Source organism: Belonocnema kinseyi, chromosome 2 (genome assembly GCF_010883055.1).
Source record: "Belonocnema kinseyi isolate 2016_QV_RU_SX_M_011 chromosome 2, B_treatae_v1, whole genome shotgun sequence".
Taxonomy (NCBI): Eukaryota; Metazoa; Arthropoda; class Insecta; order Hymenoptera; family Cynipidae; genus Belonocnema; species Belonocnema kinseyi.
The window spans coordinates 90579233-90592747 of NC_046658.1; the positions used below are offsets into that span (position 1 = coordinate 90579233).

The 13515-nt window shown below is 23.3% G+C and overlaps 2 protein-coding genes across 2 annotated transcripts in view; one reads left to right on the plus strand and one right to left on the minus strand.

The window, feature by feature from the left end:
* The window catches only part of LOC117168068 (luciferin sulfotransferase-like), a 12532-nt gene extending 2328 nt beyond the window's left edge, over nucleotides 1-10204 (plus strand). Inside the window, exons 2-6 of the mRNA XM_033353427.1 lie at nucleotides 2166-2262; nucleotides 2334-2490; nucleotides 6005-6125; nucleotides 9553-9647; nucleotides 9720-10204. Of these exons, the coding sequence (XP_033209318.1) occupies nucleotides 2166-2262; nucleotides 2334-2490; nucleotides 6005-6125; nucleotides 9553-9647; nucleotides 9720-10046 (797 nt within the window). The 3' untranslated portion in view covers nucleotides 10047-10204. The remainder of the gene's footprint in view (nucleotides 1-2165; nucleotides 2263-2333; nucleotides 2491-6004; nucleotides 6126-9552; nucleotides 9648-9719) is intronic.
* LOC117168067 (protein fem-1 homolog C) overlaps nucleotides 1-13446 on the minus strand; it is a 60541-nt gene extending 47095 nt beyond the window's left edge. The window contains exon 1 of the mRNA XM_033353425.1: nucleotides 13309-13446. The gene's annotated coding sequence lies outside the window, so the exon portion shown is untranslated. The remainder of the gene's footprint in view (nucleotides 1-13308) is intronic.
* Between the last annotated feature and the right edge of the window lie 69 nt (nucleotides 13447-13515).

Genomic DNA, 13515 nt, shown 5'->3' on the forward strand with positions numbered 1-13515 from the left:
TTAACAAAGCACAACATTTAAATACACATAACTTCGCAGTACATTCGTGGAAATTAAAATTTTGAAAAAATAATATTTTAACCGGTTTTCTTTATATTTGAATAAAAATTTAGAATATAAAACGTTAAAAATGTGCTAAGACTTATATTTAAAACCCTAAAGTAAAAATTAAGAACAGAAAACAGCTAGTGTTTTTTTAAATAAAATTCTCCTTAACTCAAAATTCTATCAGATGTAAGACAGGAAAATTAAATTTCTGTTTTTACTTAAATAATATTTAAAAGATCCACAACTCTTTTTGATAGTTTACGAATCACGTCATCCTTTATCACATTTAAATACTTGTAACTTAAGCAAATATTGTTTTTATTAGGTAGCTGCTATTCGCGTCGTCTCCATCTTTTTAAACAAAAACAATTTGATATGTAAGCACAAGCAAGTAGATATTACTTTCATTATACGACACGATGTATTCAATGACAAATATATTTTGATGTACAGTTTTTGTTAGTGAATAATAATAAAAAATTAGAAATTGAAAACACATTTTTGCTCAATGTAGAATTTTTCGAAAATGGCGAAAAAACATGATTTTTTGAATTGCCGGCCCTCTAAAGCTTAAACACGGAAGATTAATGTTCAACCAAATAATTCAATGAAAAGAATATTAAATAATAATATTGTACAAATTGGCAGTTGTATTTACAAATAATTTTTTGTTAATACCGTTGAATTATTAACTAAAGTTGAATTTTCGACCGAATAGTTGAACTTTCGATCAGAAGAGAAGTATCTTCAAGAAAATATTAAAATTTTTAACCATACAGTTATCTTTTTAAGCAAAACGACGATTTTTCTAGAAGACAGTTAAATTTTAAGCCAAACTTCAGACAAAAACAGTTGAATTTGTAACCAAATAGTTGAATTTTAATGTTTTGAAATATTTTTTTATTTTATCTTAGAATTATTTTTTTTGAAATAACAAACTATTCAAAATTTGCTCAAAAATCTTTAAAAAACTTGTTTACTCTCTTGAAACCTTTTAAATTTCTGATAATGTTTTTAAATTTTGTTGCGGAATCTTCAAAGATACATATTTTGTATAGAATTTTAAAAAATATTTTCAAAACTTCTGAACCCTCTAAATATTTTTTAAAATGATAAAAACAAAAAATTAATTTCAAATAAAATAGTTAAACTTTAAATAAAAATAGAGGAAATTCCAACAATATAGTTTAATTGTTAACCAAATAGTTGATTTTTCAACTTAAAGACGGATTAAAAAAAAATACAGTTCAATTTTCAACAAAACGGTTGAATTTTGTACCAGAAAAAATGATTTTGAAACAAAATATTTGAAGTTTCAACCAAATGGTCGAATTTGCAAATAAAACAGATTAAGCTTCAGCCAAAAACAATTGAATTTTCAACAAGAGACTTGAATTTTTAAGCCAAAGAAACGATTTTTTTCGAAAAAAGTTATTTTTCTAAGCAAATAGTTGAATTTTCAAAAAAAAAAAATTTTAAGCAAATAGTTGAATTTTAATATCAAAAAGAAGAATTTTTTAGAAGACAGTTAAACTTTCAACAATAAACTTAATTTTTAACTAACAAAGTTGACTTTTTAATAAAAAAATATTAATTGTCTAGCATGAGAGAATAGGGGAAAGAGTGTGAAGACAGTAACTGAATTTAAAATGAATAGATTTTAAACGTTTTCCACTTAGAAATGTCTTACGGTTGTGGCTTGAAATTTGAAAAAATTCAAACTTTGAATACGGTTTCTTAAAATTAAAAATTGTTCTATTTTAAACGCTATTCATTTTAAATTTTAAAATTATAAAGCTTTAATAAAAAATAATTCAATTTTTCATTTTCTAAATGAAAATGGCAACATTTTTTCTACACTTGAATTTCAATTTTGGAAGTTTTTCTGTGATTGAAATTGAAACTAAGTTTAGCATAAAATTTTGAACTCTTTAATTTGAAATTGTTTAATTCATAGCTCTTCATTCTGTGAAAGGAAGAAAGATTTTAATTAATATTTTTATTTTATGATCCAATAACTTTTTACACGTAGGTTGTTCACAATATTTTTACGAATATTGATCGTATTATTGTAACATAAAAAAAGTGATTAAAATATTTAAATTAATTTCTTGCAGGAAGTCATTGGGTTCAAGAAATGGTTTGGTGCATCGGAAAAGATTGCGATTTTAAAACTGCGGAGACCCTTATATTTTTACGGAACCCTTTACTGGAGTAAGTTAAAAGATAAACATCTTAAATCTGATTAATTATTAGTTTTTTAAATGCAATAAAAATTATTTCAGATCTTCAGCATTAATCGTAACAGGAGATTATGTTGATTGGTTTTCGAAACTTGGTAATTCAGTAGAATATGTAGAAGGGATGCAAGGTCCACGTTACATTAAAACACATCTTCCATGGGAATTACTGCCGACACAAATCCATGAAAAGAAACCAAAGGTATATAAAAAAAATGATTTATGACTAATTTCCAGCAGCGCAATATTTTCTCGAAATAGGAGAAAAGGGGAATTTTTTCTCAAAAATAGGTAACGAAGTAAGGGAACAAACCGGAATGTTTTTACTACTTTATGTGACTTTAACGGTATTCTTTAAAAAGATATTTTAACAAATAAATAGAGGTTGCTAAACTGATTTTTAGGGACAACGTGCCACTTTTATGAGTTAATAATCCTTATTTATAGGATTTTAATTTTTTTATTAAAAAATTTAAAATCAAAACATCAAATCTTAATTAAATACCATTCAATTTTCAAGCAAATAGTTGAATGTAAAATTGAAAAAGACAAAATTTTGAACCCAAAATAGAAGAATTACGTTTTTAGTTTAAACAATTAATTTTCAACCCACAAGAAAGTGATTTCAAACAAAATGGTTTAATTTTTGAACAAAGTGATAAATCTTCGATTGTAAAATTAATTCTCAAACAAAGTATAAAAGCTGATATTTCTACCACAGATACGAATTTTCAAAAAATTATTTGAATCCTCAACCTAAGCCGACTAATTTTTAAACCAAAAAGATAAATTTTTAACAAAAAATGGAAAATTTAAATTTTATGTTTAAAAAATTTATTTTTAAATTAATAAAAACTAATTTTTAACCAAAGAAATGCATTTTCTACCAAAAAGAGAAATTTCCAACCAAGAAGATTATTTTTCTACAAAAAGAATAATTAGTCTGCAAGAAGATTAATATTCTGCCATAAAAATCTAAAGGTTTAACAAAATACAGAAATTTTCAACCAAGAAGATGAACTTTCGAGTAAAGATATAAATTTTTAACTAAAATAATGACTCTTCAATTTAAAAAAATGAATTTTTAACCCAATAGTTTCATTTTAAACCAAACGAATTTGCAACCAAGAAGATTAAATTAGTATTAACAAAACATAAATTTTCCACATAAAAGGGAATAGTTCAATTTTCAGTAAAAAAATTAATACAAAGTTTCAAGAAAACACAGAAATTCTAAACCAAATAGCTGAATTTTCAAGTAAAGAAGATAAATGTTAAACCAAACATAGAATATTTATATTTTTAAAATATTTGTAAAAAATCGAAATTTCAACAAAATAGTGAAATTTTTAAGCAAATAAGTTAATTTTTAATTAAAATAATGATTCAATACAAAAATGAATTTTTAACACATTAAATTTTCAGCCTAAAAAAGACAAATTCTTAACAAAATAATTAAATTTTCAACCAGACAAATACATTTTTAACCAATAAGATTAAATTTCTATTAAAAAAAGATAAGTTTTCAACGAAAAAGGGAATAGTTGAATATTTAGTTTAATAAATTAATTTTAAATAATGTAAAAACTAATGTTCAATCAAACAGTCGGATTTTCAACCAAAAAGATAATTATCCGCCAAAAAAGATATCTTTTAACAAAATACATGAATTTACAACCAAATTTTGAAATTTTCAACCTTAGTTAATTTTTTAACCAAAGAAATGAATTTCCAACCAAAAACGTAAATTAGTCAACAGAAATTTTAATATTATACCAGAAAACACAAAGTTTCAACAAAATACAGAAATTTTAAACCAAATAGCTGAATTTTTAAGCAAAGAAGATCAATCTTATTCCAAGCATGCAATAGTTACATTTTCAGTAAAGAAGTTTTATTTTCAACAAAAAAATTTTGCAACAAAAGAATTAAAATTTTCATCAAAAAAATGTATTTTTAACTAAAATAATGCATCTTCAACAAGAAAATTAATTTTTAACCCAATTATTTAATTTTTCATAAAAAAGACCAATTTTAAACAAAATAAATGAAGTTTCAACAAAATAGTTAAATTTCCAGCCGAACAGTTTAATTTTCAACCAAGAAGATGACATTTCTAATAAAAAAGATCAATTTTTCACAGAGAAGGGAACAGTGAAATTATCAGGCAAAAAAAATTAATCAGCAATTATATAAAAAAATAGGTGCAATGAAAGAGATAATTTTCAACCAAAAGGAGAAATTTCCAACCAAGAAGATTAATTTTTTACCAAAAAAAAAAAAAAAAAAAGATTAATTATTAGGACAATACATGAATGTTCATCCAAATATTAAAAATTTTAAAGGAATTTTAAACCCAATAGTTAAATCTTCTATTAAAGAAATGAATCTTCAACCAAAAAGTTGAATTAGTCACCAAAATGTTTAATAGTTAATCACAAAAGACGAATTTTCAACTAAATGTAGACACTGTAAATCAAATATGTAGTTGACTTTTCATCTGACGAAGATAAATTTTAAACAAAATATGTAAAAATTAAAATTTCATTTAAAGAAATTAATTTTTTTTTTAAATTATTTTCAATCAAATAGTTAATTTTAATTAAAAAAAGGTTTTCTCAAATAAAATGATGAATCATCAACCAAAAAAATAACTTTTAAACAAAGTAGCCCGCTGTTAACTAATTGTTATAATTTTCAACCAAAGAATATTTTTATTTAAATCTAGAAACAGTTGAATTCAACCAAAAAAGGAGATTTTCAACAAAATAGTTAAATCATCAAACAAAAAAAGGTTAATTTTCAAAGAAAAACTTGTGATTTTTAACCAAAAACAGATGCAATTTCTACAAAAATAGAGGAATTTTTAACAAAATAATAAAGTTAACCTCAACTTCAGTTAATCGAAAAGTCCCTGACTTAACCTGACCAGTTTTAAATTCCCTGACTTACAGAAAACAGCTGTTGAAGAATTAGTTTGGTCATAAATTTCAGTTTTGGGTGTCAAATTTAGCCATAACATTTTTTAAAAATAAGAAACTCATAATAAATGTTTAACTCTTATTTACTAATAATTTTCTGTACCTAAGGCTTGTGGCACATTAAATTATTATTAATTAAATGACAAATATATTCGAGGAGCTTTACGTTTAAAAAAATTAGGAATAAAGTTTAATCCTTTAAACTAAAGTTTATCGGAAAATTAATCCTCTATGGATGTTAAGGCCCCATAAATGTTTTTTTTCTCACGCTGACAATTTCCAATTTTTGTGAAAAAGTAATATCCTCAGTTTTTATGAAGAAGCATCAACTTTAAAAATAATAAAAATTATTGTATTATCACATGAAAGTCGCATATCGACCATAAAAAACATCAGCGATCCCCTAATATTTTTTTTTAACCTGAAAACATATAGAATAACTTTCTCACTATGAGAATTTTTTTCTCTTCAACGTTTTAGAAAATCCAAAAATCGGGATATGGCTGGGCACATTCGGCTAAATACATTTTTTCAAAGAAGTATTTTTCATGTAAGCGTTAAGGAAGGATATAAGTATGAAAAACTAGAGAAAAAATATCTTTAAAATAGGGAAAATTTCTCGAAAAAGGTGGGAAAAGGGTATCTTTTTGAAAAAGAGGGGAAAAACAAAAATATGCGAATGGCTGTAAATGCTGCATAATTTTAATAATAAATTCTGCATTTGAAATATTTCAGATTATCTACGTAACAAGGAATCCTAAAGATACTTGTGTAAGTTTCTACCATTACTGCAGAACTTTTCATGGGATCGAAAGCAGCTTTGAAGAGTTTGCTGATCTCTTTTTGGAAGACAGTGGTAATGCAATTTTTCATTAATTAAATCTTTTAATATTGTAAATATTAACAGGGGCTCTACTAATTTTCGACCACAAAATTTCCGATTATATTCCATTTTTTCCGGTTGAAAATGTATAATCTCCTGCTAGAAACACGAATAAAACCCATTAAACACAAGGTTTTCCAACAAGTAATTTTATATATTGTGATCTCTTATTATAGTTTAAAACCAAAATATTTTATCGAGTAGGGTGGACATTTTAATCAAAGAAAAAAAATCCGGGTCATTTCCCGATTTGCAAACATTTTTCACGGTCAATAAATTTAAAAAATTCGAACTCAAAAACTTAACATTTTTTTTATTTGCAGCAATAAAGAATAAACTAACAAATTAAAGCACTTCGAATGGCCCTCTTGAATTTTAAACTTTTGAAATTAAAGTTTAAAAGTTTTTTAATTCAAAAATGTTTCAATTGAACAATTTGAAATGAAATTTAGATCAACTGAAAGAATTTTGAACTTTTAATAATTAATGAGTTCAAAGATTCAGATTCAATTCTAAAAATATAAATCCACGTTATCATTTTCAATGTTCTAAATTAAAGAATCAATGAACCTTAAAATTTTAAAATTAAATTATTTCAAACCATTTTAAGCAAAAAACGTTAAAAATTGAAAAATTAAATTGGTTTATTCAACTATTAAATTATTTTTGAAATGTTTTTAGAATTTATAAATATCTTTTGAAATGAATAGAATTTTTCCTACAATTTTTAGAAACCTCTGCAAATTGAAAAAAATTCTTGAAATCTTCCAGATTCTTTTTTTTACAATTTTGGAAATCTTTTAAAATCTTTTTGAATGTTGTTTTAAGATGATATTCCAAAATGATAAATTATTTTCAAATTTCCTAGAAATCCTGCGAAAATGTTTTTTATTCTTTTGAAGCTTTTTTCTATTCTTATAAAGTTTTTACACTTTTTTTTTTTAAATATGCAAAAATCTACATTTTGTTTTAAATTAGGTCGTAACTATTTGCACTCGGTATACACTTGGTTTAAATTATTTGAAATCGTTTAAATTTTTTAATTAATTTTGGATCTTTTCAAAACTTCTAAGTACCTGTTAAAATTATTCAATTTTTTTCTACAAACAATAAGTTTTCAATTTGTATTTAAACATAAAAATTTAACAATTTCACTTACAAATTAAACATTAAAAAAAATAATAATCAAAATTGCAACGTTCAAAGTTTAAAACCTCCTCTAAATTTTAACGATTTAAGGCTTTCTATGTCAAACAATTCAGTTTCAGATTATTTAATTTTAAATAATTGGTTTCAATTCATTTGTCATAACTAAACAGTCAATTATTGCTCAACATTATATAATAATTATTTTTCTTAAATAAAAAACTTGAAATTGAATGGATTAAAAATGGAATATTTTAGATTGTAACAATATTTTAAATTTAGTGAAAGCTTTTAATTACAAATACATTATTATGAAGAGATTTTTAAGTTTAAAATAGTTTATATTGTTTGAATCGGAGGTTTGCATTTTTTAATGACTGGAAATTTCGAATTGAAACGGTTTAATATTTAACGTTAAAATCTGCAAATTTTTAATTTTGAACGGGTTTAAAATCATTTTGACCAATCAATTATTTTCCCCCTTTACACATAATTTATTTATATTCATAGTAAATAAAATAAAAACGTTTTTTATAAAAAATTTTAAACTTCAAACGCTTTTAATTATTTAATCGTTTAAGACTGAATTTTAACATTCTTTAAATTAAAAATAAAAATCTAAAATAAACATTTTTAAAGTAGAAGATTTTAAATCTTTTTTTATGACAGTTTCATTATAATTACATGCGTTTATATCATAGTTATTATAAAACTCACCCAGTGTTAAAATAAATAACTTTTATAATTAGTTTTTGTAATAAGCCTTCAATAATTAATCAATCATTCATCATTAATACAAAAAAAAATACAAAAATATTCCTCATTTTTTGTTCGAATCTTTAAAAAGCTAAACTTTTTTCAAATTTTTAAAAAATTTTTACAAGTTTAAAATTATTTTTAAATCTATTCAAAACTTATAAATATCTTTAAAAATTGCACGACTTTTTTCTGAATTTTTGCAATCTTGCAAAATTTTTCTTTAGAACCTTTATATACTTTTTCGAAAATTTAGGATGTCATTTGAAATGTTTTGAATGTTGTAATATTTTGTTTTCACTTTTTAAAATTTTTTCAAGAGTTTTAACATTTTAAATTACTTTATAATCTTTTCATAACTTCTAAGCCTCCCAGTTATCTTTTAAAATGATCCCAAATTTTCTAGAAATTAAAAAAGCCACAAAATCTGCTGGGTTATTTTTGGACAATATTGGGAATCTTTTAAAATGTTTTGAAATATTATCTTAAAAATATTTTTCAAAATAAAAAGCAATTCTAAATTTTGTCAGAAATGTAAAGAAAAATATGTTATCCTCTTAAAACCTTCGAAAATTCTAAACTTTTAGTTCGAACTTTTAAAAAATTTACATTTTGTTTTAGACTTTTTGAAAGGCAAACTTTAACATTTTTCCTTAAAACCTTCTACATTCCTTTTCGAAACTTTAGGAAATCATTTGAAACGTTTTGAAATATTCTTCATTTTTTTTTAAATTTAATTTAAAAAAAAATTATTTGATATTTTACTAGGAATCTTAAGAATTGTTTAGTTCTCTTAAAACCTTTCAAAATTCTTGAAAAGCTTCTTTTTTCGAATTTAAAAAAAATCTACATTTTGTTTGAAATGTTGAGAAAACTTCTCAAGATTTTAATTATTTTCGAATCTTTTCAAAATTTCGAAAACTTCGAAATGTCTTCTTAAATAATTAAGTTTTCCTTCAATTTTTCTAAATCCTGCAAAAATAATAAAAATGTCTTCAAATTTTCCAGATTTTAATTTAAAATCGGAATCATTTTGAATTATTCCAGAAATCTTTTTCTTGTCTCTTGAAAAGTGCGAAAAAGTTTACAAATAATACTATATTATAGGGAAATTTTATTAACACAATTTTCTCCCGTTCTTTAAAATTTAGTTTACAATACAAATTTTTTATTTAGCAATAATGATTAGAAACCTTTAGAAATAAATGTTATTACGAAATAAAATGATTTATTTGGAAATGTTTGTTTCCAAAATGGATGGTTTAGAAAATACGCAAACTTGACCGTGACTAAAACATTTTTAAAAAAAGCATAGGAGATACATTCAAATTTATGTGTCTTATTATCACGATTTATTAAAAATATCACATTTTCCAAAACTTTAAATGCGTTTCCCGACTGAAATTTTCATTCTCGATTTTATTAAAATTCCCGGTTATTTTCCGATTATCAGACACCCTGATTAATTATAAGATACTGATAATGTTTGGGTTGTCAGCACCAATGGGAGCATTTTGGAACCACATACTTAAATTTTGGGAACACAGAAATGACGAAAATGTACTTTTCCTGACATACGAGGACATGAAAACAGTAAGAAACTAAAACCTCAAAATTTGAGTTAAATATTAAGATAAATTGTTTCATAAAAATTATTTTGTACAGAACCAAACTGAAATGATTAAGAAGACAGCTAAGTTTCTCAACAAGAAAATAACGGAAGAGCAGATTGAACAACTCAAAGATCATTTGAAATTTTCGAAGATGACATCAAACCCTGCTGTAAATTTAGAACAAATTCTTCCTCAGAAAAATGGGAACAAAGATGATCCAAATATTAGATTCATTAGAAAGGGACAAATAGGAGACTGGAAAAATTACATGTCCAAAGATTTGGAACGCCGATTTAATGAATGGACTGAGAAAAGTTTCAAGGGAACTGGCTTTAAATTTAATGCTGATGTGCCCAATGGCGTTATTGATGATATATAATTATTATATTATTTAGGAGTACTTATAAGGTTTTTTATCAAGAGAAATATGTATTACTTTTTTAATACAATAATTACAATTAGAAATGTTTTTATTTTAATATGTCTGTTAATAATATACTCTAAGGAGCTGTAAATATTGTATAACATTTGAGATAAATGAAATTATATTTACAATGATTTGACATTGAATTTAAAAAGAAAAGAGTACTAAATTTGACTGCATATTTTATTTTTTCAGAGAATTTAAAATAATTTCCTTCCAGCCTCGTTTGATACAAACGTCATCAAAATTTAATAATTTTTATTTGCAGGATTATGAACTTAAACATTTAGTTTCAATATTGCAAACATTTAAAACTGAAAATTAAATTTGAATCTAACATTTTCGATTTTTTTCAAATTTAAAGAATTTTAAATAGTATTGCTAATGGTTTCGTTGAAAGGAGAAAATTCAATTTATGAAAGTTGAATTTTTTAAAATAAATAAATTATTATTAAATATAATTATTTGTTGATAAAATTTTCCGTTTGAAAAATTTTTTCAATGATTTGAGCCATTAAAAATTATCTTTGGTTCGAAAATTCAACTATTTTATAGAAGATTGATCTTTTTGGCTTAAAAATTCTACTGTTTTACAGAGAATTCGCCTTTTTTGCTTAAAAATTTGAGCTCATTTGTTTATAATTAATTTTTAGTTGAATATTCGTCAATTTGAACGAAAATTTGATCTCTTTGGCTGTAAATTTAATCATTTTGTTTGAAAATTTAACTATTTGTTTGTAAATGCACCTTGTGACATAAAAAGTCAAATAAATGATTAAAAATTAAATAATTATGTTCAAAATTTAACGATTGCTTCAAAGTTAAACTACTTTGATAAAAATTTATTTTATTCGTTGAAACTGTAACGAAAATTCATAATTTTAAGTTTGAAAATGACTTTTCTCAACTGCAAATATACCTCATAAGATGAACTTACATCGAAAAATGTAATTGTTGAATCTTTTATTTAAAATTATCGATTTTCAGCTGAAAATGGAATAGGTAAATTTTTAGTTGGGATAAGTAATTTTCAAACAAAAAAATATTAATTTTTTTATATTTTTTCAACAAATGAAATAAATTTGTATTGAAGTAGCTCAGATTTCAACCAATAGTTGCAATTTTTTTAAAAACAAGTTAACTTTTTAACAAAATGGTTGAATTTTCAACAAATTTTAGTAAATATTATACAATAAATTTTAATAAAATAGTCGAATTTATATCCTAAAAAGAAATATAATTGTATTTTCTACTAAAAAAAATTAATTGTCACTGGAAAAGGTAATATTTGATATTTGAACAAAAAAATTTTAGTTTTCAATCGAAATCAGTCAAGAAAAAAGTCAACCTAATTACAAATTTTGCTTTAAGCAAAAAAAAGCTGATTTTCTACCAAATAATTCAATAAAAACGAACAATTTTTTTTACAAAGTATTTATATTTTCAATCAATAAAATCAATTTTTAACAAAGTAGTATAATTTGTATCACAAAAGGAAGAATTCTCAACGATAAATGTAGCAGTTAAATTTTTTTTTAACAAATTATCGATTTCAGCCAATATCGGAAAAGGTGAATTTTAAGTTAAGAAAAGTAATTTTTAAAGAACAACAAAAAAAGAGTTTTCGTTAAATTTTAAACAAATTAAATGAATTTTTATCAAAAAAGTTGAACTTTCAACCAACAGTTGCATTCTCGGCAAAGAAAGTTAACTTTTTGACAAAATAGATTAATTTTCAAAAAAATAATTCAATTATTAATAAAGGACTGGCGTTTTGATCCCACAAATATGTATTTTTAATCAATTAGTTAAATTTTCAACTAAATAAGATGAATTTTTAACCAAATAATTATATTTTCAACTAAAAACTATCAATTTTTAACAAAATAGTATATTTCTCAAACACAAAAGATGAACTTTAATCGAAAAATGTTATAGTAGAATTTTTAAACAAAAAGGATCGATTTTCAGCTAAAAATATATTAGATGAATTTTCGACAAAAAAGTTGACTTTTTAAATAAATAGTTGAATTTTTAATAAAATAATTCAATTTTCAATCAAAAACGAAATCATCAAATTTTTAGTAAAAAAATTAATTTTAAAACAAACGAATTTAAAAAAAAACGATAAATTTTGAACTAAAGAGATCAATTTTTGGTTAAATTGACGAATATTTAACTAACAATACATTTTAAACAAATCAGCTTAGCTTGCAATCAATTATATGAATTTTATATATAAAAAAACGACGAATTATCAACGATTAATAATACAAATGATATTTAAAACAAAAAAGTTTGGAACTGTAAATAAAAAAACTGAATTTTAGACAAAAAATATAATAATTTATGTTTTAATAGAAAAGAGTAATTTTAAATCAATAACTGCTAAATACAACCAAAAATATAAGTTCTCAATCAAAAAAATGTAATAGTTAATATTTTAACACTTGGAATTTTCAAGCCAAAAAGGCGAATTCTTTGCGAAAAAGTTAAATTTTTAAGCCAAACAGATGAATCTTCTTCAAAAAGTTGAATTTTCCACCTAAAGATTTTTTTTAGTAAAATAGTACAATTAGAACTCAATTTTTAAACAAAAAGTTATCGATTTTCAGTCCAAAATGGAATAGTGGAATTTCCGGTTAAGAAAAGTAACTTTCGACGAAAATAAAAGAGTTTTTGTTAGATCTTAAACGAATAAAATGAATTTTTATCAAAGTAGTTTAACCAATTTTATCTATAAATATTGTTTCAATTGCAATTTAAAATATTGATTATATTTTTGTTTTAATAATATATCATTTAAAGTATAAATCAAGAAAAATTCCAGCACTTTTGTTCCTGTAAACGCTCAGAATTTGATGAAAGAAGTTGACCTTTTAATAAAATAGTTCAATTTTCACCATAATAATTAAATTTTCCAAAAAATAGGGCAGGAACAATATTGAAATAAAATGAATAATTATATAGCATCTACTTGTGTAGAAAATATTTGATTTGCGGATTTTAATATTTTGTGCAGAATATATTTTCTACAAGAAAAATAACGGACATAATATTTTGTGTAAAACGTTTTGCGAATATTTTCAGAACCAAATAATTAACTATTCCTGAATAATAACCCCAAATAAAGTTTATAATTTTGCGGGAAACGTCAAACTATTTTTGAGGTTAGAATCACTGAAGCTGGAGAAAGAGACATTCCACGTTGACTTACGAAATTATTTGAAATGTGGCATCCACTTTGCTGATTGGTGCTTTTCAATTAAAAATGAAGTTTCTGAATTTTACTGATTTTAACACGAATTTCAAATAAGTTTCGACATGTAACGTAAATAAACAGAAAACATTGCCGTAATAATTGACACGACATCGGTCACGTCTTTCAATAACCAAATGAGGATCGGTAACCATAGTAACGAAC